This window comes from Maylandia zebra, linkage group LG12 (genome assembly GCF_041146795.1).
Source record: "Maylandia zebra isolate NMK-2024a linkage group LG12, Mzebra_GT3a, whole genome shotgun sequence".
In the NCBI taxonomy this organism is placed as follows: domain Eukaryota; kingdom Metazoa; phylum Chordata; class Actinopteri; order Cichliformes; family Cichlidae; genus Maylandia; species Maylandia zebra.
In genome coordinates, this window is record NC_135178.1 from 33574391 (window position 1) to 33601952 (window position 27562).

The 27562-nt window shown below is 39.4% G+C and overlaps 2 protein-coding genes across 2 annotated transcripts; one reads left to right on the forward strand and one right to left on the reverse strand.

Annotated features, from left to right (window-relative positions):
* Positions 1 to 215: 215 nt before the first annotated feature.
* Positions 216 to 3492, forward strand: LOC101482733 (nuclear factor 7, ovary-like). The gene is made up of 2 exons (XM_076890526.1): positions 216 to 1314; positions 3449 to 3492. The coding sequence occupies exons 1-2, from the start codon at positions 216 to 218 to the stop codon at positions 3490 to 3492; spliced, it is 1143 nt and encodes a 380-aa protein (XP_076746641.1).
* A 3169-nt stretch (positions 3493 to 6661) lies between these two features.
* Positions 6662 to 7801, reverse strand: LOC101482150 (zinc-binding protein A33-like). Its single transcript, XM_004555799.2, has one exon. The coding sequence runs from the start codon at positions 7799 to 7801 to the stop codon at positions 6662 to 6664; it is 1140 nt and encodes a 379-aa protein (XP_004555856.2).
* Between the last annotated feature and the right edge of the window lie 19761 nt (positions 7802 to 27562).

The window sequence follows — 27562 nt, forward strand, 5'->3', positions numbered from 1 at the left end:
AGACTTTCATAGATCCTGTTACTCTGAACTGCAAGCACAGCTTCTGTTTAAACTGCCTGCAGAAATTCTGGGAACAAGCAAAAAACAAAAACTGTCCCATTTGTAAAAGAAAATCCTCTAAAGAAGATCTTAGAGTGAACTTTGTTCTGAAGGAGCTGGCTGATTCCTTTGAGATGAGGCAGAAAGCTGGAGAAACAGGGGAGAAGGAATTAATAATGGTGTGCAGAAAACATGCAGAAGAGCCTAAACTGTTCTGTGTGGAAGAGGACAGAGTTGTTTGTACTGTTTGTGACTTTCCTCACAAGCAGAGTCACGAAGTGATTCCTGTAGAAGAAGCAGTCGATGTCCTAAAGAAACATCTAAAATCTGACTTAAAGTCTCTGCAGGACAAGAGGAACAAATACAGACAAATGGTGAAAACATACAATGAAGTGATTCAACACATCAAGAAGCAGCTGTTGTCCACAGAGAGGCAGATCAGAGCAGAGTTCAAGAAGCTCCAGCAGTTCCTAAAAGAGGAAGAGGAGTCCAGACTGGCAGCTCTGAGGGAGGAAGAGGAGCAGAAGGGGAGGACTATCAGCAGAGAGATGAAGATGATTGAGGAGCAGATCTCCTCTCTGTCAGAAAGCATCTCTGCTGTTGAAGAAGAGCTGCAGAAACACAGCGTGCCATTCCTCAGCAGTTATAAAGACACTCAGAGCAGAGCCAGAGCCAGAGCCCAGAGCTCAGTGTCAGATCCACAGCTGGTCTCAGGAGCACTGATAGATGTGGCCAAACACCTGGGCAACCTGTCCTTCGGAGTGTGGGAGAAGATGAAGGAGAAGGTCCACTTCAGTCCTGTCATTCTGGACCCAAACACTGCAAACTGCTGTCTCTATCTGTCTGATGATCTGACCAGTGTTAAATATGGAGAGACAAAGCAGCAGCTTCCTGATAATCCAGAGAGAAACACAAAATATAGTAATGTTCTTGGCTCTGAGAGTTATAGCTCAGGGAAACACAGCTGGGAGGTGGAGGTGGGAGACCATTCCAGCTGGAATTTGGGTTTAGCTAAAGAGACAGCTGAAAGGAAGAGAGAGTGTTCTGCTTCACCAAAAAATGGAATCTGGTGTTTAGTGCATCGCAGTAGAAAATATAATAATGGTGATGGTCAGATTGTCAGTGTGACAAAACATTTCCAGAGGATCAGAGTCCAGCTGGACTATGACAGGGGGGAGGTGTCCTTCTATGACCCTGAAGACATGACTCACATCTACACTCACAGAGACACTTTCACTGAGAAACTCTTCCCATATTTTTGTATTTTTAATGCTGGTAATGCTAAGACAGTTAATATTAAAATCTGTGAAGCTAATATTTAACTGTAAAAGTTAAATGCTGTGAGAAATACATTTAGCATTTTTTGTAGTTATTATTGTGTAAGATTTTAGCTTGTTGATACTTACTTTTGATAAATACTGCTTAAAAATCACCTTTTCATGCTTTTTTTTTAAAATGAAAGTTAATGAAAATAGAAAAAAGAGACCAAAGACTCAAATATGTGACAATATTCTGCCAGTTAAACATCTTTGAAATGTGGACCTCTCATTTATTTACTGAACTGGAATATTTCTTTTACCACATTTCTTCAATTGCAGCTGCTGTTCGTTTACATATGGCTAAATAAGCCTAAGGTGATAAACCTTTAAACACTGACAGAAAAGGCTAATTAGGGGAAAATCTGTATAATTCAGATGGCATTTTATCCTGTTTTTGGTTTTGTGCAGTCAAATAATATTTTATCACTTTTATATGTACTTTGTACTGTTCCAGTCTCAAATATAATATCTATTTGAAGGGTAAAATGTCTTATGCCATTGGACAAAAAAAGTTTAAACATCCAATAAGTTTCTGACCTTCGAATCACCTTTGCAGGATCTTGATTTCAGTCAGAAGATGTACATGCACTGATTTCTTGTCAAGGCAGATAGCATAGGCATTGTATTTTTGGTTTCAACCTAGATGTTACTTTTTCTTCATTTTCATATTTTGTTATTTTGGCCTTGGAGACCCCTGATGTTAAATTGCTTACTTTTCCCTCCCATGTAGTTTGAATGGTGTAGAGAAATTATAAATTGTTTTTTTTTTTATCATTTTAAAATTGTAAAATAAATTCATTTGTCTATGGTTTGCACTGCCAACACTATATGTTACTCTCCATGTGTCCCATTGACCTTTTGCAGAGAAGGGGGTTTTAACACAAGTCCTGGCCTACCTCCAGCCATAGATCCTTTCATAGTTCTCTCCCTGCTGTCTTCCTGTGCTGGTGCCTTCAGGCTCCTCTGTTGGCTATTCTAAGCGGTTGATGCAGCTCTGTCATATAATACTAACCAGAGGAAAGGCAGCAGAGAACTGAGGAAAAGTTTAATGTGTATTGTGGGCAGCCTTGATACTTTGTTGCAACTTGTCTGGTGCAGCCAAAAAACAATGCCAGTAAAAGTAGAGATATGGAGCAGATCACCATGAAACTGAACCGCCCCAACTCATCCTCTCACAGGTGATCACAGCAATGTCCTGTAGTTTTTTTTGTTTTTCAGTCACCTCACTTGGTTGCTTCTAAATGCACAATCCATGCTTTAACTTGGGAGACAGACATATTGAAAGTTGAAGCCTTTATCGTTTATCCCATCCTTAACAATCAACTGAGAAATGTCTAGAACTAAGTCCTTCAGATTTTTAGTGCCAGCTTCACATACATCTTAGTAACAATAAACTTTGAGTCTGGTCAAGTCTGGTTTCTGTCTACTTCATAGCACATAAACAGCACTATTAAAATCTACCCACAACTTCCTGATGGCAACTGCCTCAGTTTCTCTCACCATCCTCATCCTTCTTGATCTGACTGTGGTGTTCTCACATTATCCTTCTGAAAGGACTTGCATCCACTGGCATTAGTCATACCCCCTTTTCCTGGTTCACCTCATATCTCTCAGATCACACTCAGTTCATTCAATTTAAATCTCACTTTTCACAAAATTTTCTGTTTCTGCTGGTGTGCCCCAGGGTTCAGTTTCGGGGCCTATTTTATTCATTATTTACATGCTTGCACTCGGTCACATATTTTGGAAATATAATATCAACTTTCACTGTTAAATGGATGGCGCTCAGTTATATTTCTTCCAAACCCAATTTGACCCTTTGTGACTGCCTCGTGGAGTTAAAATCATGGTTCTCCAAAATATTAAAACTTATGTTCTGCTCGTTGGCACAGCTTCCACTCTAACCAAATTGCACAAGTTTTCCATTAATATTGACAACTCCTCCAGCTGTCTCCATACTTTTTTCACCTCCCGTGCTGGTGCGATACTTGTCCACAGACTTGTCACTTTTCAGATTGATTACTGTAATTGTTACATGTCTTGCGGACTCTTTGTTTTCTCCCTCCACTTTGTTTTCTGTTTCTCCATAGGTACACAGAATGCAGGCTGGTGCCAGTTTGGAATCTTCAGCTAACTGGATGGAGGCGCATTAAAAACACCAACCGTGATTGAGGACCTTCATATAAAGGAAGCTTACCTGTGGCTGGACTCTCTCTCCTCCTCCCTGCTCATGATTGTTTGGCACACCTCAGTTGCTGCTCTGGCGCTTTTATTTGTTAAAGGTTTGTAGTGGGAGTTAGAGGACTAGGTAAGTCTGTGGTACCCTGTACATTTTCACACGTAGGCTCTTTTCCGTTAAACACACTAGGCAAGTAGGTTGGTGCCACGCATGTAATGGTTTTGGTAAGCCTCTGTGTTAAGCCCCTTTTCCATTGGTACATACTTGGATCATCTCGCCATAGTTCGCCAAGGTTTTTAAGGGTTAGGCCATAGTACCTGGTACCAGGTACTTTTTTTCCTAGCGATCCAAGTAGATACTAAAATGTGACATCATCAGACTGCATGCCACCGATTGGCTGGTCAGTAGCACCACTCAATGAGTCATGAGAGCGTTTCATTCACGAAAATTAAAACTGGCATTTTTGAAACCTGGCAACATGGTTCTCCAATTTTACAATGCTGTGTTCCCAGAGTCTGACGTAAAGCCACTGACTGCGCAGTAGTTATGTTATGTTATGTTCTTGCTTCGACGGTCACCTTTTTTTAGCGTGACTCTGGTTTGTTTTATTTTTCTTTACTTTAGCACAACTTAATGGTCCCTTTCTCTCCCACATTGTGTATAGCCTTTTTTTTTTAAACTTTTTACAAGGATTCTGTGCAATTACTGTGGTTGTCGTGTTATTTCCTCCTTCCCACAGTGATTGTCTTCTCTTTGTGAAGGGACTTGTTTAGGAGATCAAACTCCAACTCCTCCCGAATTCCAACTCCTCTAGAGAGCACATAACTCAGCAGTTTCACTGGCTGACTGCAGATTCTAGAATCACTTTCAAGATATTGCTTCTCACTTTCAAATGTATCTGTAACCTGGCCCCACCTTACTAGTGTGATTTACTCCACATTGCTATTCCCTCTTGTTCCCTCAGGTCTTTGTATTAAGTACAATAACCTCAGTTTTATCTGAATTTTTTTCTCTACTTGATAAAACACATAGGAGTGGATCAGGTAACCCTGACCCTTAGTTACATTGCAATAGGCCTAGGCTGTTCGAGGCTTTACATGATGAAGTTTTTCTTCTTTACTGACCTTTTTTCACTCTCAGCTGACTGACCTGCAGTCAGCTGAGACTGAAGAAGCCACATTGATGATTGACGAAACATTTCTCCCACTGAAAACATTCATCAGTATATTTTCCACTGTGATGTTTCAAACACCAGATTTTGGATTTTGCTCCCCCTTTCTGTCAAACCCCTCTGGATGGTCTCCCACCTCCTTGCTGTGTTTCACTGAGCTCAAACTCTCAGAATCCAGAATTATTAAAATATTTCTCTGTGGATTTTCAGGAAGCTGCTGTTTTATGTCTCACACTGGTGATATCATCAGATAGATAATGACAAGGGTTTGCAAAAAAATAAAATAAAATACCAAACATTAGATCTGATTTCTGTTACAAACTCAGTCGCAGATGAGTGTAAGAACTGATCACTCTATCAAAGCTACCTCACAAGTCTTCTCTAATATTTGATTTTGTTTCAGGTTTCTTCATAAAAATATCAGTAAATGTATGCTATTACAGTATAAATAGAAACTGAATTAACTGGAGTTAAAGGGTCATTTATGTTGAAAAACTGGAAATCAAGTCTTCACAATTTGGCAATTTTATTTTCACAAAAAATTATTTTTTATATAATTTAATTTCAGTACATTTAGTGTCAGGGTAGGTGTAGAAAACAGGACTCGTATGCAGGACTCCTTTTGGAGAAGACAGTGGATTTATTTACAGTGCGGTAAAGGTGCAACAGTTCAATCTCTCTCATATTCATATGAATGAGAGAGAGAGAGAGAGAGAGAGATGGGTGCCCAGGTGTGGTCTCCTCCTTCTCCTCCTAGCAGTGCTCGTGGCCGTGAAGTGAAAACACACGTAGTGACTCCTTCCAAACACTAATCCCAAGTGGCGGTCCAGCTCCCGTGATCTCTCTCCGTTTCCCTCCTAGTGGCAAACACACAAACACACGCAAAGTAATTAGACAATCCTCAGCTCAACGTAAACTGCCACAAAAACCGTCCGCGCTGCTCTACCGTGCTTCACACAATTATCCAGCGCTGACTGAAGCTCGATCGCCCTGTTAAGAAGGCAGCCCGGGAGATGGCGGATAATTGGCTCCAGCTGGTCGGCTCCGATCAGCAACAGGCGCGGCCAGTCTCTGCGCGGGAACACTCTCGGGAATGCTCGTCACCGCTCGGAGGTAAACCGTTACGAGAGAGAGAGAGAGAGAGAGAGAGGGAGAGAGCGGGAGTCAGGGGAAGGGAGCAACATGTGCACAATAACACATGGGCAGGCAGCCAGGAGAGGGCTGTCGGACCATGACATTTAGACTGATTAAAAAACATTACAAGCAAATATTCTTTAATAATCAATTAAGAACAGAAAACTATAAAATATGAATATCTTTTTTTTTTTTAAATCAGTGCAATGTTCTCCAGTCAATACAATGTTTGTCTTCCTGCTAAAGTAGACACATGATTCTAAAGTCTGAACAACATTAAATACAGACATGAATGGACAAAACAATTTCCATATAGAAAACAATTAAATGCTTAATGGCTCAAAACTTTCAATAAATGATTTCCATGTGAAAACAGCTGTTTAAATATTGGTTAAATATTAGTTTGTGAAAGCCACAAACAAATTAAATATTCAGATAGAGACAGATGGACTAAAAACGTCTGTGATCTGTTGGAAAACATTCACTGTGTTAAACATTAGAAATAATCAGTCTGAGACAAAATACTTGAGCTCCCTGGTTAACAAAAGCAGAATCAAAGTGTTTGATACAACTGTTGCTGCTAATTGATCATAAACCTATTAGTTAATTTTGGGACTGGATTATTTAATCACACTGAACAAACAGCAGCTGCAATTGGGGACATGTTGTAAAATAAATATTCTGGTTTAGTAAATAAATCAGAGGTCCACATTTCAAAGATGTGCAATTGTTAAATTCACAAAAGTCTAAAACTCTCTTATGCCCTAATTATCACCAGGAAAAAGATAATTAATCACTGACAGCTATTTATCTTTACAATTAAATTTTAGTTTCACAGATTTTGATATCAGATGTCTTCCCATCATCAACATTAAAAATACAAAAATATGGGAAGAGTTTCTCAGTGAAAGTGTCTCTGTGAGTGTAGATGTGAGTCATGTCTTCAGGGTCATAGAAGGACACCTCCCCCCTGTCATAGTCCAGCTGGACTCTGATCCTCTGGAGACTCTTCTTCACTGTCACAGCCTGACCATCACCATTAGTGTATTTTCCACTGCGATGCACTAAACACCAGACTCCATTTTTTGGTGAAACGGGATATTCTCCTTTCCTGTCAGTTGATGCTTTAATTAAACCTATATTCCAGTCAGGATGGTCTCCCACCTCCACCTCCCAGCTATGTTTCTCTGAGCTGAAACCCTCAGAGCCAAAAACATTGGCATATTTTGCGTTTCTTTCTGGATTATCAGGAATCTGCTGCTTTGTCTCTCCATATTTAACACTGGTCAGATCCTCAGACAGACAGAGAATGGGGTGTGCAGTGTTTGGGTCCAGAATGACAGGACTGAAGTGGACCTTCTCCTTCATCTTCTCCCACACTCTGAAGGACAGGTTTCCCAGGTGTTTGGCCACATCTATCAGTGCTCCTGAGACCAGCTGTGGATCTGACACTGAGCTCTGGGCTCTGGCTCTGCTCTGAGTGTCTTTATAACTGCTGAGGAATGGCACGCTGTGTTTCTGCAGCTCTTCTTCAACAGCAGAGATGCTGTCTGACAGAGAGGAGATCTGCTCCTCAATCATCTTCATCTCTCTGCTGATAGTCCTCCCCTTCTGCTCCTCTTCCTCCCTCAGAGCTGCCAGTCTGGACTCCTCTTCCTCTTTCAGGAACTGCTGGAGCTTGTTGAACTCTGCTCTGATCTGCCTCTCTGTGGACAACAGCTGCTTCTTGGAGTGTTGAATCATTTCATTGTATGTTTCCTCCACTTGTTTGTATTTGTTCCTCTTGTCCTGCAGAGACTTTAGGTCAGATTTCAGCTGCTCCTTCAGGACACTGACTGCTTCTTCTACAGGAATCAATTTGTGACTCTGCTGGTGAGGAAAGTCACAAACAGGACACACAGCTCTCTGCTCGTCCACACAGAACAACTGGGGGTCGTTACTGTGTTCGCAGACAAGCATCCCATGCCATCTCTTCTCCTGCTTTTCCCTCCTAAATGATTCAGTTTTCTGTCTCCCAGCAAAAGATTCAGCCAGCTCTTTCAAAGCAAAGTTCACTTCAGTATGTTCTTTTGAGGATTTTCTTTTACAAATGGGACAGTTTTTGTTTTTAGTTTGTTCCCAGAATGTTTTCAGGCAGTTTGAACAGAAGCTGTGGCTGCAGCCCAGAGTTACAGGATCTCTGAAAATCTTTGAACACACTCGACAACGCAGATAACTTTTGAGAAATGTCCTTCTGTCTGCCATTTCCTTTTGTATCAAATCCGTCTTAAACAAAGAACTCACCAAATTGTTTTTCTTTCAGCTTGTCCCTTCCAGATATTTAAGCAAGGTCAACTCACTTGAGCTCTAAACCCCTGTAACTGCATCCTGGCTTCAGCAGTCAGGTTCGATAATACGATTTATAATCTGCAATGAATTTCATCTACTTCTTTCACTGGTTAAATTTTAATTGCTAGCACTCTGCTATTCACTTTTATAACCTTTAGCCAGAATGGGATGTGACCTGAAACTTGTGTAATGTGACCTTTAGACTTTAAAGTTTATGACATTATTGCAGCTTCCCGCTCTCATTATCAATAATGTTTTGACACACACACGCACACACACTACAAGAAGATTTTTGATTTATGTATATATGCTTTTCATATTTATTTTCATGTTCATATTTTTGTGTTCCAGGTGCTGAATGTTTTTTTCTTCCTTTGTTTTTTTTTCCACAGGTGCAGCAATTGGTGAGACATCATGCTTTCTTATTTGCTCTATCTTTTTATTATATTTTCTCCCTCTTTCCTTTTTTTCTCCTGCCTATCCGGTTAGACATTGTTACACAATGAATACAATGTAATTAATGAAACAACACTAACAGAAATGAATATATATACAGATAAAAGCACATCATGAACAAGAAGATCCTATATACATTTTATAGAGCTCATCTTGGAAAAGCAAAATGTGTTTGGTAATGATTATGATTCTGATATAAGATTTTTTAGTTTGTGTTATGTTTATTTGTATCTTCATTTAAAGGAAGAAGAGCTTGTGAATTGGAACCAACACAGGAAGAGAGATTGAAGCCATATGTGTAGAGGAATGCGGTGACATACGACACTTCCTCCTGTTTTAACAGACAAGCTCTCTCTCTCTCTCTCTCTCTCTCTCTCTCTCTCCTTTTATGGGAATGTCTGAATTTCTATACATACCAAGTTATCTCCTGTTTCAGCTGACAAGCGAACAGTCTCTCCTGTTATGGAAATGTTTTGTATTCTGAACATGCCACTCCTACTTCCTTGAAAACTTGCTTAAGTATAAAGAAAGAAAGCTCTGAAAGCCCTGGGCGGTTTTTCCTCTGTCTCACATCTGTCCTGCACACGTCTGGTGCAGGATGGATTGGACGGTGAGGGACGATCGTCCATGTGTGCACATGTATCAGATATCTTGAGTCTGAGTTTCTTTGCCTTCTACAACTTCTCTTCACAGATTCAGATCATAATTCTGACTGGAAAACCTGCCAGACATGACAGGATTAAAAAAATCACAGTAGAAATACACTTGCATGTTTCATGGCTGAGCCTTGAAAGTTTGTGAGGCTCTCAACTGTATTTCAGTTTTGTACACCACACCCTCCCGAGGACGACCAGTGTAATAATCAGTGTAGAGATCTGGTGCAGAAAACATGTTTTTCAGGCTGATGTGCAGCTCTGTGTCCTATTGAACGTTTTTTTTATATAAAATGTATGTATTTTATATGAATTACACTTTTCAGGATCATATACTTGACATTACTGGGATTTATTGACGTCTAAGAAATTTATCTGGCACCAACTCATGCTTCCCTTCTAGACAAGCTCTAATTTGGACCTACGTGTTAAGATAAAACTATATATGACAGCCACCATTTGTGTAGTTGCTTTTTTACATGTACGAAGTTAGGAAAATAAAGTTATAGAAGTGCATTTTGACATACTGTTGAGTGACTAAATATTTTAAACAAGCAAATATTTTTTTTCACAGTCACATCACTGCAATTTTGTATATACTATCTTTAGCTCTATTTTTTTTATTTCAGTCTAACAAAAGTTGGATTTCACAAACATGCAGTCTAAGTTACATTTGATTTCTGTTACACATTGGAGGAGCAGACCAGTGTGAGAATATGTGATTCAATTAAAACAAACAAAAAATGACAAAGAGACTCGTCTTCACTGTCACAGTATGACCAACAACATCCACTGCGATGGAGTAAACACCAGTATCCATATTACATACTACGACCACAAGGCAGTGATTCTAACCTAAAGGTACTCTGTATATTGTTAAATGTGTAAAAATATTATTACATTACATTTTGTGTTTGTCAGGTGTCCTCTTTGAAGCCACATGAATGTATGCATATGCACTGTAAATCCTAATGGTGTGCTCAATTAAAAATATTAAGTGGATTGAACTTTGTTTTTATCAACTTATTATTAGAACTCAGTTGAAGTTCCCAGCACTTTTCATTCAAAAAACTGATAAACTCAGGTTATTTGAGTTGGCTTAGTTTTTCTAATTTAAGAAAGCTGGAAATTTTGCTTTTCAGTGGTAGAATGTAACTAAGTACATTTACTCTATACTGTACTTAAGTAGGTCACAACTCAGAGATAGCCTGCTTTAATTGAACTTTTGGCTTCCCCTTTATGCCGCTCTATTGTTGCTTCATATTTTATATTTCATACATTATATTTTATACATTTCTGATTAATTACACTTTAAATGATAGTTTTAACAGTATTTGTTGTTAAAGATTTGTTTTGTGCCCAAATTATTCTGCAGATCATCAGAATGAATGGCAAGGAGGGAGCCTGAGAGAGTGCATGAGGTTGAGCGATACTCACCTGAGTTGATAGCTGAGTTTTCAACTAATCACCACCTGGTGGTGAGTTGGATCAGGTGGCAGGGGAGCATGCCAGACAGTCCTAGCACACCCAACAGCATTCTGAGGGAGGCTGGGGACACTGAGTCAAAATGGACAATGTTGAGGCTGCTGCAAGGAGCTGCACCTGCAAGATTGTTGGTGTCTGTCATGATGGTAATCAGAATGAAGCTGAAAAGTGGTCTCGTCAGGCTTGGATACCCATCAGTAAAAACTTTGCTGAGATTTTTCCTCTTGGAAAAGGTTTTGTATTTTCTGTCTTTAGTAAATGTGTTTTACTAAAGTCTAAGTCAGAGTGAGAAGTCACTAACTTTGAAGCAGAGTTGAGTTCAGACATTCAGCATTAACCAAACTGCTCTGGTGAGTTTGTATTGATGCACATTCATTTTAGTGCTGTATGCCTTGTTATGCCTCAGCAAAATAACTGCTGTGATGTTTATTGTCAAAGGAAGAAGCTGCATGTATATTGTATGTGAGTGAGATTATTACTAAGTTGATGATCTTTGCTAACAGATAAGTGGTTAAACTGACTACCACCTAAGATGACAACAGTTGTAAAGCCAAGTTCAGAGTTATTGTAATCACCCATGAGAAAAATGTTTGTTTTGTATACATTTTTATATGAATATAGCTGATAAATACCCGGCACACCTGAGAGCAAGCAGGTATTTATGGTTATCCTGACCTATTGGGTGAATCTGTGTGAGATGGTCCTCGTCTAGTGACTCGACCGAGCCTTTCTGCATGGTGAAGGTTCATCGTTCCAGGTGATGCTCCTACTTTTTGGATGCTGCACTGTTCCTGGGGAATGGTAGGAACCAAATTAAGGGCTCTAGTGTTGCACATAAACTTTTCTCTTTAACTAAACAAGTATTCAGAGGTCTTTTCTGTTTGTTATGAGAAACATTGGAGTAAAAGGACACACTGAAGAAAGAGTTATGCATGTAAACACTGTGGTTCTGCAAACTGCTTAAGAATAATTTATAAGTCAGAGAGAAACGTAACAAACGAAACTGATTAAGGTGACTCAGGGTTGAAATTATTGTACTTATAAAATATCTCATATGTTGTGTAATTATTTGTTGTTGTGATGCAATTCTTTATTTTATTTTATTTTTTTAATAAATATGTTTTCTGTTCCTAAGCAGGTGTGGTGTTAATTATGAGCTGGGGGGTCTGATGCTCTTGTGTTGAGCAGCTGCTGCCAATCTCCTTTAAGAACCCGAGATCTGATGAGACATAGGTATCTTATTTATTTATTTCTTTGTAACCTCTTGTCAACAAACTGTGTGATTTGGGGCCTGAATATTTTAATGTCTTTCATAATATAGATCATTAGTATATTGCTCATGTTAGTCACAGATCCTTAGTACCATCATCAGTTTTCTCCCCTTTACCTGAGTACATAAATAAATTAAAAAATATATATAAAGTATAAAAAGTATCACAAAAAAGTTTAAGCTTTGACTGTTTTAATCTACTGAGGAGCAGACTGACACTAAACAAATACTTCGATTGCTCCAACATGTCAGCAAGTCTGTGCTCAGGACTAAAAACACAAGATTCAGTTTGCAAAGAGAATAAATAAAGTTTTATTAGTTTTTAATTAATCACATGTTAATGTGCTCTCATTAACATGAAGCAATAATTTTAAGTAAAATGCAACTGAAATATATAAAAGTAAAGATTTATTTTTTATTTATATGTTTGTTATAAACTGAATGTATAACAGTGAAGTAAATTTCATTTGACTAGATTCTATTAAAGTGAATATTATATGACTGTAAACTCACTACATCCTGTAAGTAGTCATAGTTCAGGGACACAGGATCTCTGAATGTCTCTGAACATATTACAGTTCAGGAAAGTTTCTAAACTCAAAAAATGTAATGTCTTTACAGCTTGTACCTTACAGTCTATGCTGGTCAGCCAGCTACAGTTACTTCAAGAAAGTTCTTTTACAGACCTCACCTGTTGTAATTGTTGTCTAGTTAATTAATAAACACCAAACACACTACTGTCTGCTTTTACTACCTGGGCTGTGACCTCAAACCTGCAAAAGATTTTAGACCTTTCGACTCCAACTTTCAAGTTTGTCATGAACTGAAATGTGATGAACTGACTACAGTGAGAGATATCACCAAAAAATAAAATGAAATGAAAAAAACAAAACATTAAAGAATCATTACAGAATAGAATAGAATTCAACTTTATTGTCATTGCACATGCACAGGTACAGGGCAACGAAATTACAGGCCCATACTTTTTAAAAAAATTCCAAATAATAAGAAATCACAGTCATTAGATATTGAATTATATCACATTTAAATATAGTCCTTTGTCACTTGACAACTTGTAATAAGGTATCGTGTTTGTTTCTTAACGTTCTGTTTATTTGAACCTTTGTATACAGCGCTTTGTGACTGCCTGTACATGAAAAGCACTTAATAAATACACTTTACTTACTTACTTAAAGTACTACTGCTTTTGAAGTTGCCAATTAGTCTTTATCAGTCTTCGTGATCAGTTTTACCTCTTAAGTTATTTGATTATTTACCTTTTAAAATGTGAGTAAATAGAAATAAAAGAAAAAAAAAACATTTAACCAGAGAACAAAATATGAACTTTGTCTCCGTCTTGTGAGTAAAATTTGCAGCCCTGCTTAGTTTGGAGTTTCATCTGACATCTCTGCAGCTTTGTTCAGCTCTGCTCTGTGTCTCTGTCAGTGTGTAAATATTTCTTTGAAGTTTTAATATTAAAGATATTTCTTCAAAAAAGATTGTAGTTATATATATTTATATTTAATGATTTCTCTAAAAATCAAAACTAAAACCTAATTATATAGCACAGAATAACACAACAAAGCAAGTATTTAATTCAATCATTCAGCTGTAGTTACACTGGTATCCAGTTATGGGAATAATGGCGTTATAAGTAACAGCGTTACTTTTTTCAGTAACGAGTAATCACATTTATTACTATTGCTAACGTTACAACGCCGTTACCGTAACTAACAAGAAAACGTGGTGCGGTCGAGTTACTATTTTTCAACAAACAGACGGTTGAAGCTGTCTTCATCTTACCGCACCTTATATCAATCTGGGCGCTACAACTTTAAGCAGCTGCGCGAGGACGGCAATCACTTTCTGGCAGACAATCACTTTTTGGCACAACACCTGGAGCTAAGGGGGCAAAACAATCGCATGAGTGCTGCTGTTTGACTGAGGAAGAATAAAGTAGTCGTGGTAAGCCAATCACATGACCACTTAAAGACAAAGCAACAAGGTGATATATACCAGTTTTTAAATTGTGTTGATAGGCCACGTAAAACCAGAGTCATGATAAGCAATATATACACGGCGTTTTTTTCTTCAATAGTTTGGTCACGTTTACTGTCTACACGTTTACTGTCTAAGGACAGCACTCTCTGCTTATGAGCAAAAAAGAGAAAAAAAATAAAACTAAACAAAAAACACCCCTTTCCTGTTGGTGGATAAATGTACAATGTGACCAATCAAAAAATGATTTGGCAACATGACATTTGGTTGTTTAGGAGGAAGGGGAAGTTTTAGGAGTGAGGAAGAGAGAGAGCGGAAAAGAGAGAGCGCGCGAGTTTAGAGACGTGAGAAATTTGTGACGTTTAGCGTGTTTGGAGTGTGTAGTTAATGTGTAGTGTAGTGGATAGTTTTGTGTTGTGTGTCAGAACAATGAGGTGACAGCTGAATGTTGCAGGTGCTGCCAAAAAGCCACCAAAGGCAGATTACAGTATAAACTAGAAAACAGGAGTGATGAATCTTTGAATATTGCTAAAAAAGGGAAACATATTTAAAAACCAGATTTATGATCAATTAGCAATATCTTGGCCTGATCTCAGATCGATTGTTATTTATTTCCAACATTTTAATTTGATGCAACAGGTCACAGAGGTTTTTGTTCCATCTGTCTCTGTCTGAATATGTTATTTGTTTTGTGGCTTTCACAAACAGGAGCTCATTGAAGTTACACAAATACATAAAAAACTTTATTCACTTCAAAATTAGTTTTTGAAAGATCTGAGCCACCAAGTATTTAATTGCTTTTATATGGATATTATTTTGTATCTGTGTATGTGCATTTTAATGATATTCAGAATGTTTGTCATGCTGTTCATATACCCTGAATATGCTGTAATCTGACTTATGATGATTTCCTGACATGTGAAGTGAGTGAGTGAAGTGAAACGAATCCTAAATTCAATTGGAAGCCAGTTTAGGAAGGCCAGAACCGGAGTAATGTGCTCAAATGTCCTTCTACCGGTCAAAAACCGTGCCGCAGCATTATGTACTAGTTGCAGGCGTGTCAGAGTAAATGGTAAATGGACTGGTTCTTATATAGCGCTTTTCTACTCTGTCTGAGCACCCAAAGCGCTTTATACAACTAATTCATTCACCCATCCACACAAGCACTTCTTCTAAGTTTAAGTGCTCAGTATCTAACATTCATACACATTCACACTCCAATGGATGCATCGGAGAGGGTTAGTATCTTGCCCAAGGATATTTGGCATGCTGACAAGGAGCAGCCTGGGATCGAACCACCGACCTTCTGGTTTGCCACCTGAGCTACAGCCCAGTGCCCAGTCCAACCCCTATTAAAAGGGAGTTGCAATAATCCAAGCGTGATGCTATAAAAGCATGGATAACAGTCTCCAAATCACGCCTTGAAAGAAAAGGTTTGACCTTCGACAGACGCCTGAGGTGATAGAATGATGATTTCACCACCCCATTCACGTGGCCATCAAAAGTAAGTGCAGAGTTGATTTTTACCCCAAGATTGGTAATCGAGCTCTTCAGGTAAGGGGTCAAAGCAGCAAGGTCAACATCAGGGATATCAAAGGAGCGATTCGGGCCGAACAGAAATGCTTCCGTTTTAAGTTCATTCAAATTTAAAAAGTATTTGATGACATCAGTATAACATGTAATTTCGGCTTACCTGTAATGCAGGTTCTGACTGTGGTGGTGTCAAGCCAAGCCAAGTGTTTTGAACCATGGATCAAGCAATGTTGCTGGTGAATTCACACTTCAGCTCAGTATCCTGTTTAGATTTTGTCCAAGTTGTTTTGCTATGTCATTTGTGAACTGGCCTAACATTTCATTGAGTGTTTGTCTGAGCATGTGAATTAGTGGGATAACTTTGGAGCCTGACATTCTTTGCTCTTGGGCAACTTCAGCAGTCACTCTTTAAAAAGGTAACAAGATTTTCTGAATGAAGCAGTAAAGTGTTTCAAACATAATCGGTGACCCACTGCTTCACAATAAATAACCAATTGAGTCCCAGTGTTGGAGGTAATCACAACAACTGACATCAGTTGCCCAGAGTTATTATAAATATCAGAATTATCCATCCATTCATTCACTTCAGCTAAATATTTTCAGGGTCGCGGGGGGCACTGGAGTCTATCCAAGCTGTCTTAGGGCGAGAGGCAGGGTACACCCTGGACAGGTCGCTAGTCTGTTGCAGGGCTAACACATAGACAGAGACACATTCATTCCCATATTCACACCTATGTCAATTTAGTGTTTCCCCACTAACTGCATGCCTTTGGAGTGTGGGAGGAAGCTGGACTACCCAGGAAGAACATGCAAAGAAAGACTCTTTCAAATTCAAATTCAAATTTTATTTGTCACGTACACAGTCATACACAGTACGATATGCAGTGAAATGCTTAGACAACTGCTCGTGACCTAAAGAAAAAAAAAGGAAAAGGCTATGAATAAGATAGGAAATAAATATGAAAAATTAAAAAGGGTAAATTTAACTAAGAAGGAATAAAATATAAATTAAGGTTAAAAATTAAATAACTGTACAACACAAATTAGAATGAAGGGTAAATTTAACTGGGAAAGAATAAGATAAAATATAAATTAAAGTTGAAAATAAAATAACTGTACAACAAAATACACAATACACAGTATAGAACTATATAAGAATGTATGAAGAAATATAAATAAATAAATATATATACAGTGGGGCAAAAAAGTATTTAGTCAGCCACCGATTGTGCAAGTTCCCCCACCTAAAATGATGACAGAGGTCAGTAATTTGCACCAGAGGTACACTTCAACTGTGAGAGACAGAATGTGAAAAAAAAATCCATGAATCCACATGGTAGGATTTGTAAAGAATTTATTCGTAAATCAGGGTGGAAAATAAGTATTTGGTCAATAACAAAAATACAACTCAATACTTTGTAACATAACCTTTGTTGGCAATAACAGAGGTCAAACGTTTACTATAGGTCTTTACCAGGTTTGCACACACAGTAGCTGGTATTTTGGCCCATGGCCCATTCCTCCATGCAGATCTTCTCGAGAGCAGTGATGTTTTGGGGCTGTCGCCGAGCAACACGGACTTTCAACTCCCGCCACAGATTTTCTATGGGGTTGAGGTCTGGAGACTGGCTAGGCCACTCCAGGACTTTCAAATGCTTCTTACGGAGCCACTCCTTTGTTGCCCGGGCGGTGTGTTTTGGATCATTGTCATGTTGGAAGACCCAGCCGCGTTTCATCTTCAAAGTTCTCACTGATGGAAGGAGGTTTTGGCTCAAAATCTCACGATACATGGCCCCATTCATTCTGTCCTTAACACGGATCAGTCGTCCTGTCCCCTTGGCAGAAAAACAGCCCCATAGCATGATGTTTCCACCCCCATGCTTCACAGTAGGTATGGTGTTCTTGGGATGCAACTCAGTATTCTTCGTCCTCCAAACACGACGAGTTGAGTTTATACTAAAAAGTTCTACTTTGGTTTCATCTGACCACATGACATTCTCCCAATCCTCTGCTGTATCATCCATGTGCTCTCTGGCAAACTTCAGACGGGCCTGGACATGCACTGGCTTCAGCAGCGGAACACGTCTGGCACTGCGGGATGTGATTCCCTGCCGTTGTAGTGTGTTACTGATGGTGACCTTTGTTACTTTGGTCCCAGCTCTCTGCAGGTCATTCACCAGGTCCCCCCGTGTGGTTCTGGGATCTTTGCTCACCGTTCTCATGATCATTTTGACCCCACGGGATGAGATCTTGCGTGGAGCCCCAGATCGTGGGAGATTATCAGTGGTCTTGTATGTCTTCCATTTTCTGATGATTGCTCCCACAGTTGATTTTTTCACACCAAGCTGCTTGCCTATTGTAGATTCACTCTTCCCAGTCTGGTTCAGGTCTACAATACTTTTCCTGGTGTCCTTCGAAAGCTCTTTGGTCTTGGCCATGGCGGAGTTTGGAGTCTGACTGTTTGAGGCTGTGGACAGGTTGTTAGATTTTGTATTGTTGATTGCCATTTATGCTTAGAAATATTTAACCATATATGCTTAGCGGTGTATAATCAATTGTGTAGTGGTAGGCTGTGTGATCTTTAACAGGCTACAAAGGCTTGGTGTGTATTCCACACTAGAATGCACACCCACAGCCTAGGAGCATAAGAGAGATCCTATCTTCTCTTTATTGATATATGGTATAGCAAACACACGTATATCTCTTTAAGTATAAGAGCCTTTTGTTCAGATGGACCCGCTAGACTCCTGGCACCAGCTTTGGGGAGTCTTCACAGGGTCACATAAGGTACCAAACCTTACAGTAATACACTGTAAGGTTACCTTACAGTGTATTACTGTAAAGTTGTTATCTTACAGTGTCAAGCACCTTGAAAAGACCAGCATTTAATTTCCTTTGGCGCCTTACAGATTAGTTTAGCTCTGTGATGTGTGACAAACTGCACAGAAACAGTTTGTGAATGTGGTGATTTTTTTGAGTTTAGATTTTTATGATGTCACTAGAAGCAGCAGGAAACTGCAGTACACACAAAAATTTACTTACTCTACACTAATATACATTAACCTGCCCATCAGATTTAATTACCTGAACATGCAGATTATATGTATATTTTCCATTGCAATGTCTCAAATACCAGATTTCAGGTTTTGTAAAAGATTTTGCTCCCCATTAGTGAAGGACTCATTCTGTCAAATGACTCCTTCACTAAATCTCTCTTGATGGTCTCCCACCTCCCTGCTGTGTTTCATTGAGCTGAAGTTATGAGCGGCCAGAAACAGAGTTTATAATAATTGTGTCTCACTGGTTGTCAGGAAGTTGCTTTTTTATGTCTCCATGTCTCATACTGGTGATATCATCAGATAAATAAAGATAAGTGCTTATTCCCCTGAGATTAAAGAAAAATGGAAGACAAAAAACCCCAACAAAGCTGTAAACATAAGGTGAATTTTGTCTCCATCTTATGGTCATGAATGGAAGAAAAAAAAACACATTTATAGAAACAACACATGTTTATTTGTTAAAATGTTCCTATAATGCTACTAAAAAAACATTTTAATAAGTCACTGGAGTGTTTTAGTCAGTCATCACGATTGAGATGCATGCAGCTTATGTGCCATAGTGTAAAGTACCCCACAAATATGATTCTGTGGTTTTTCACAATATAAATGAATTAACTAGAGTTTAGACTATAAGCAAATGTTCCATAATAATCAATTAAGAACAGAGGAAACTATCAAAGATGGTATAATTGGAAAATTATTATTTTTTAAATCTCCGATATGCTCCAGTCAATACAGTGTTTGTCTTCAGACGTAAATAAAGATCCTGCTAAGTTCAACACATTATAATTGAAACATCGCAAAGAATTAACAGCATGACAAATATTCTGACATGAATATACAAAAAAATTTCCATATAGAAAACAATTAAATCCTTAAAGTCTCAAATCTTTAAAAAACTTTTTTTGGTGGCTTTTGTGAAGATCGTCTCATAAAATCATCTCAGAGAATCTCATCTAAATGTGTCTAGAATATTAAACTTCTAAACAATTTTTGTTTTTACATAATAACTAAAATCTTACACACTAATAATCACAAAATGACAGCTAAATAAATCACTGACAGCTGTTAATCTTTACAACTAGACTTAGTTTCACAGATTTTGATATCTGAAGTCTTCGCATCATCAGCATTAAAAATACAAAAGTATGGCAAGAGTTTCTCAGTGAAAGTGTCTCTGTGAGTGTAGATGTGAGTCATGTCTTCAGGGTCATAGAAGGACACCTCCCCCCTGTCATAGTCCAGCTGGACTCTGATCCTCTGCAGATGTTTATTCAAATTGACAGCCTGACCATCGCCATTATTGTATTTTTGGCTGCGATGCACTAAACACCAGATTCCATTTTTTGGTGAAACAGGATATTCTCCTTTCCTGTCAGTTGATGCTTTAATGAAACCAATATTCCAACTAGGATGGTCTCCCACCTCCCAGCTGTTTCCCTGAGCTGAAGCCCTGAGATCCAAAAACATCAGCATACATAGTGTTTCTCTCTGGATTATCAGGAAGCTGCTGCCATGTCTGTCCTCCATGTCTCACACTGGTCAGATCATCAGACAGATAGAGACAGGCTTTTGCAGTGTTTGGGTCCAGAATGACAGGACTGAAGTAGACCTTCTCCTTCATCTTCTCCCACACTCTGAAGGACAGGTTGCCCAGGTGTTTGGCCACATCTATCAGTGCTCCTGAGACCAGCTGTGGATCTGACACTGAGCTCTGGGCTCTGGCTCTGCTCTGAGTGTCTTTATAACTGCTGAGGAATGGCACGCTGTGTTTCTGCAGCTCTTCTTCAACAGCAGAGATGCTGTCTGACAGAGAGGAGATCTGCTCCTCAATCATCTTCATCTCTCTGCTGATAGTCCTCCCCTTCTGCTCCTCTTCCTCCCTCAGAGCTGCCAGTCTGGACTCCTCTTCCTCTTTCAGGAACTGCTGGAGCTTGTTGAACTCTGCTCTGATCTGCCTCTCTGTGGACAACAGCTGCTTCTTGGAGTGTTGAATCATTTCATTGTATGTTTCCTCCACTTGTTTGTATTTGTTCCTCTTGTCCTGCAGAGACTTTAAGTCAGATTTTAGATGTTTCTTCACGACACTGACTGCTTCTTCTACAGGAACCACTTTGTGACTCTGCTGGTGAGGAAAGTCACACACAGAACACACAGTACTCTGCCCGTCCACACAGAACAACTGGGGGTCGTTACTGTGTTCGCAGACAAGGATCCCATGCCATCTCTTCTCCTGCTTTTCCCTCCTAAATGATTCAGTTTTCTGTCTCCCAGCAAAAGAATCGGCCAGTTCCTTCAGAGCATTGTTCACTTCAGTGTCTTCTTTTGAGCATTTTCTTTTACAAATGGGACATTTTGTCTGTTTTTCTTGTTCCCAGTATGTTTCCAGGCAGCTTGAACAGAAGCTGTGGCTGCAGCCCAGAGTTACAGGATCTCTGAAAATCTTTAAACACCGATTGTCTGTGAAGGTTCTCAGTCATCCAGGTCATGGTAGTCAAAGGAGCTTGCAAAGAAAAGCGTCCAAGAAAAGCGTCTGGACTTCTTTAAGTTAGCATCTGATCTCAGGAATTCGCATGATAAGGTGTGGCCAGGTTTCACAATGAACTCACCCAAAACTCTGGCTGATTGGGACCCACACCCAGTTTCACACCTTGTCTCAGGCGATTAGAGGATCATCAGGGGGTCCTTTTGTCCCTCTGTGGGGGGTTACTCCCACTAGGTTTATATCTGGGACTCTCCACCATTTGACCTTAGAACTGAAGAAGCTTCTCGGATGAGAGGTGAAACGTCTTCAAGTAACTTAAAGAAGTCCAGACGCTTTTCTTTGCAAGCTCCTTTGACTTTAAACACCGATTGCAACGCAGGTATCTTTTGAGAAAAGTGTGTCTGTCAGCCATTTTCCTTGTTATCAAATCTCTCCTGAACAAAGAACTCACCAAATCTATTTCTTTCAGCTTGTTTCTTCCAGTTCTCGAAGCAAGATCCTTTCAGTTAGATCTCTAAACCCCTCTAACTGCATCCTGGCTCCAGCAGTCAGAATCGATAATAAGATTCATAATCTGCAGTGAATTTCATCTACGTCTTTTACTGGTTAAATTTTAATTGTTAACACTCTGCTATTTACTTATATAACCTTTATACAGAATGCGATGTCACCTGAAACCTGTATAATGTTACCTTTAGACTTTGAAGTTTATGGTAGACTAAAATGTGGTGATCTGATCAGTGTGGCAATTGTTGAAAACCTCCTTTTGGTTTTTTTTGTTTTGTTTTTAAACAGAGGATCATAAACAGTTGAAGATGCTGCTGATGAAAAAACCTCATATGAAATTATTAACGTTAATAATATATTTACTGTTTTATCATCATTAATGGCAGCTTTATTGTTGTCTTCCATTTTGTTGCTTAGTGAAGTTTAGTTTTATTTCTAACATTTGTTTTAGATCACAAGTCATTTCTGTTATTCACTACCAATGTGATCCTCCTTGCGCTGATGTTTTGTAAAGATCTTTTTAAATTACTTCTTATTACTTCTGTTTCTATCATCTGACTCAGCAGCTTTTATTATCCAGCTCATGCACATTTGACTGTCACATGATGCATTGTCATAAGCACTAAAGTTCTTATGCTCTTTTCCATAGTTGTTTATGCTGTTAATTTGTTAAGTAGTATAAATTCCTTATGCTTAACAATTCCATTGTTTAATGTGGCTTATTGGTTTGGATCAGACATAAATAATTCACAAGCTATCTCAGGTATTTTTACCAAGAACACAGGGCAGGAGGCGGGATACACTCTGCACAGGTCGCCAGTCTGTTGCAGATGATTATGTTCCTTTCTTCTTGGCTGTAGGTTTTTATAAGGCACACATAGCTTTTAGGATACCACAGGAGTATCTGAGCCTATGTCTTCTAGATCACTAGATGCTGGCCACTGACTCAGTTGTTTCCTGAAAGAGTACAAAAGAGTAATGAAATAAAAAAATAATAAAAAAAATAGTCTTTTAAGAAAGAGTAATTGTGTGCAAAAACTCAACCTTAGATTCTCCTAGGGACCTCTACCTCTACTTCAAGCTGTGCATTAGTCAGCAGGGGGCCAGAACTCGTCCCTGACCCAGGGTGGGCACTCCACCCTTTTCGTGGCCTTAAATTTGGAGGTGCTGCAAACCATTCCAGTGCAAGCTGGAGGCTATCACCTGATGAAGCCAACATCATCAACAACCACATCATCTGTGAAAAGCAGAGGTGAAAGCTTTCCACCACTTGGCTACGCCTAGAAATTCTGTCCATAAAGATTATTAACAGAATCGGTCACAAAGAGCAACCCTGGCAGAGTCCATCACCCACCAGAAACGAATCCAACTTATCGTTGGCAATGCCTTCTCCAAGTCTACAAAGCACATGTGGGCTGGTTGGCCAAACTCCCATGCACCCTCAATTATCCTCTAAAGGATAAAGAACGAGATCGTGGATACAAGCGGCAGAAATGGGCTTCCTCCGAAGGGTGGCTGGCCTCTCCCTTAGAGATAGGGTGAGAAGTTCGGCCATCCGGGAGGGGCTCAGAGTAGAGCAGCTGCTGCTCCACATCGAAAGGAGCCAGCTGAGGTGGTTCGGGCATCTGACAAGGATGCCCCCTGGGCGCCTCCTGGGTGAGGTGTTCCAGGCATGTCCCACCGGGAGGAGGCCCCGGGGCAGACCCAGGACACACTGGAGAGATTATATCTCTCGGCTGGCCTGGGAACGCCTTGGTATTCCCCCGGATAAGCTGGAGGAGGTGGCTGGGGAGAGGGAGGTCTGGGCCTCTTTGCTTAGGCTGCTGCCCCCGCGACCCGGCCTCGGATAAGCGGATGAAGATGGATGGATGGATGGATGGATAAAGAACTGATCCAGTGTTCCACGACCAGGATGAAAACTGCATTGTTCCTTCTGTATCTGAGGTTTGACTTACAGACCGACTCTCCTTTCCAGCACCCTGGCATAGACTTTCCCTGGGAGGCTGAGGAGTGTGATCCCCTATAGTTGGTACCCACCCTCTGGTCCCCTTCTTAAAGATGGGAACCACCACCCCCGTGTGCCAATCCAGAGGTACTGTCCCTGATATCCATGCGAGAGGCATGTCAGCCAAGACAGCCCTACAACATCCAGAGCCTTGAGGAACTCAGGGTGAACCTCATCCACCCAAGGGGCCCCTGCTACCAAGGAGTTGTTAAACTGCCTCAGTGACCTCAACCCCAGAGATAGATAAGTTGTCCCCCTTATCCCCAGACTCTGCTTCCTCCATGGAAAACATGCCAATGGGATTAAGAAGGTCTTCGAAGTATTCCTTCCACGCCCGACAATGTTCTCAGTCAAAGTCAGCAGTGCTCCACCCGCACTCCACCCGCACCAAGCCTTTTGTTGATCTACATATTTTATATTTTTTACATTATTTTATATTTTGTATAATGTCTATTGATTGCATTGTTTATTGTAATATTGTTTACAGCACTTTGTGACTGTTTGTCTGTGAAAAGGGCTTAATAAATAAATTTTACTTACTTACTTGCTATACACAGTGCAGGTAGACCACTGCTTTCCCTTCCTGAATCACCTGACAGTTAAACAGATATAGTTTTAGATGTTGATTTTTAGTTTATTTTTATTAGCTTTTATTAGTTGATTCTATGTTATCTTTTTTTTTTTTTTTTTTAAATAGGGCTGTTTTAATTTGAATTTTATGTATTATGTGTTTCATTTTTTCAGTTTTGTTTTATTCTATTGTTCTTAACTTATTTAATGTACAGCACTTTGGTCCTGTGTTGGGTATTTTCAAGTGCTTTATAAATAAAGTTGAATTGGACTGGATGGATTAGAAATTTTCTGGACTGACTGACCTGCAGTTCTTCAAGTAATGATGGACTGCCGTTTCTCTTTACTTAGCTGATTGGTTCTTGCCATAATATGAATTGTAACAGCTGTCAAATAGGGCTGTTAGCTGTGTACCAACCTGACGTCTGCACAACACCACTGTTGTTCCCACCCCATTAAGAAGGCAAGAAATTCCACAGATGAACTCTGACAAGGCACACCTGTGAAGTGAAAACCATTTCAGGTGACTACATCGCGAAGCTCAATGAGAGAAGGCCAACTGTTTGTTTGCAGCACTGTCAAGAAGCAAGGGGTAGCTACTTTCAGGAATCTAAAATATGAAACATAGTTAGAGTTATTTATCCATTTTTTTCTGTATTTGATACATCTTCCTTCATGTAATATGTCTACAGAGTAGAAAGTAGTAAAAAATAAAGATAAAACATTAAATGAGAAGGTTTGCCCAAAATTTTGACTGTTAGTGTATGCATGTGTTCGATAACTAGGTTCAATTTGTGTGGGTGGGAAAATAGGCCCCATGGATGATTTTTTTTTTTTTTTTAAATGGTCTTACATAGTGCTTTTCTGCTCTGAGGATTCAAAGCACTTGACACAAATTGCCTCATTCATCCAAGCACTTTTTTCGATGCAAGGGTATCTAAATGCTTTCTATCTACCATTCACATTTATTAATGCATCAGAGATCAGCTTGGCAGAGGTGTGGACTCGAGTCACATGACTTGGACTCGAGTCAGATTCGAGTCATTAATTTTATGACTTTAGACTTGACTTGAAAAAAGGTTGTAAGACTTGTGACTTGACTTGGACTTTTACACCAGTGACTTGGGACTTGAATTGGACTTGAACCTGTTTAGACTTGATATTTTACCCAAATCTAAAATTTAACATACATATTATATAAAAAGTGTGGACCATTAATTCACTTTATTCATTCATTCATTCTTACCACATTCCGTATGTATGTGAGCGTGAGCTGTAGCACAGCCAATCAAATTAACCAGATTAAAAAAAACAAAAAAAAAAAACAAAAACGCTCGAGCCAAAAATGCTCCCAAGAGTAATTTCTTTCGGCTACATAAACTACGAAGTAGTCAACAAAAAACGAAATGCAACATGCAAAACATGCAAGAAGAGAATTACAGACGGAGATGGAACAACTTCCAACTTTGTCCGACATTTGAAGTTGCACAAAGAACGGTAGGTGCTGCCTTTTTTTGCTACGATGAGATAGCGACTTAGCTAACTTCATCTTATTAGCAAATGTTCTCCGGGCTACGTTGATGATACTGTTTGGCTTTAACAGGTATGATATGTTTGTCATGCTATTTTAAATCCGGTCCTACAAGCGCATCCAAGAATAATACGCAACTTGTTAGCTCAGAATTGTCGGTGAATGGTGAGCAGGGTCCGTTTCAGAAAGTGGGTTCTGTAGCTGTACTCAGGGAAGACAGTTTCTCTCCGTCTCCTCCTCATCATTAACCCCGTAGAGCTACATGTTTATTTTTGTAAGAAAACCAATTACACCCTTATTTTTTTGTTTATTATTGTGACTTATTTTGACATTGTTATGTGTTGCCAGACCATGGTTATATTTCATTATGCCAGTAGATAGTGCTCTTGCATTGCTGTGGAACTACCAAAGAGACTCTAGCAATAGGCTCTGTGCACGCGCAGCTCAGAAATCTGGCCCACCTTAGTGTGTAATTGAGTAGTCCTGCTATATATATGGCCTTTTTCTTCTGTCATTTATGTCAATACATCAAATAAAATACTTTGATCTTATGTTATTAGCTGTTGTTTATTTGCAAAGGTCAGTTATTCTTAACAGGGATGCTAAACATTGCTTATTAGAACTGTATGCAGAGTTTTGAGAAAAGTGTTTTAATAAATATTGTTTATATATTTTTCATTTATATTTTTTATTGTCTGAAAACTATGAGAGTTTAAGTGTTAATAGTTATTTAGGATTATTAGGATCAACTTACAGTAAAATGCAATTCATGAATGGCTGAAATGGAATTTCTGACATGAGTCTAATATGCTTACCTCTATCAGATTTGAAGAATACCAGATGAAAAAGAGGATCACAAATGAACCTCAACAGCCTTCCATATCACAGTTTATGGACACTTGTGCCGGACAGTACAGCATGACTCATCCACAGCAGAAAGCTATCACGAATGCATTATTAAGTGACTTGATTATTGGTTGCAACCTGCCCCTTTCTATTGTGGAAAACAAGAATTTTCGGCACTTTCTGACGGTAGTTGACAGAAAATACAGCCCAGTATGTCGCAGAACAATTATATCAAAAACAGAGAACCTTGCTGCTGAGAAACGTTCAATGTTAAAAACTCAGTTGAGCGAGACTGATCATGTTTCAGTCACTGTGGACATTTGGTCAGACCGAAAGATGAGGGGTTTCCTTGATATCACTGTGCACTGGATACAGAAAGAGACAGACAGGATGCAGCTAAAATCCAAACTGCTGGCCTTTGACCGCTTCAAAGGATTACACACTGGTGAAAGAATCTGTGAGAAATTTGAAGCTATATGTGATGAATACAACATCAAAGATAAACTAGACTATATTATTAGTGACAATGCTGCCAATATGCGGAAAGCATTCACTGTGTGCTTCCCCACTGAGCAAGCTGAGGAACAGGATGATGATGGTGATCATCTTGACGACCCAGAGCTCTGGCATGACTTAACCTTGGAAGATCAGGAAACAGTAGGTGCTGCTATGGCAAAGACACAGCGCCTGCAGTGTTTTGCGCACACACTTCAGCTGGTGGTGAAAGATGGTTTGTCAGAGACCAAAGTGGCATCTCCTTCACTTTCAAAGTTATCTAAGCTCAGCTCTCTACTGCACACAAGCACAATATTCAAAGATGTGTTTGAAGCTGAATTTGGTGAACAGAAAGCGATCCCTGCAGCTGTAATCACAAGATGGAATTCAACACTGAGACAAGTGAAGGCAGTTATCCAATGTGAACATCTAAAACTCTGTGCTGTTCTTAAAATGGCTGGGCACAAGGAGTTATTATTCACAACACGAGAGTGGAACC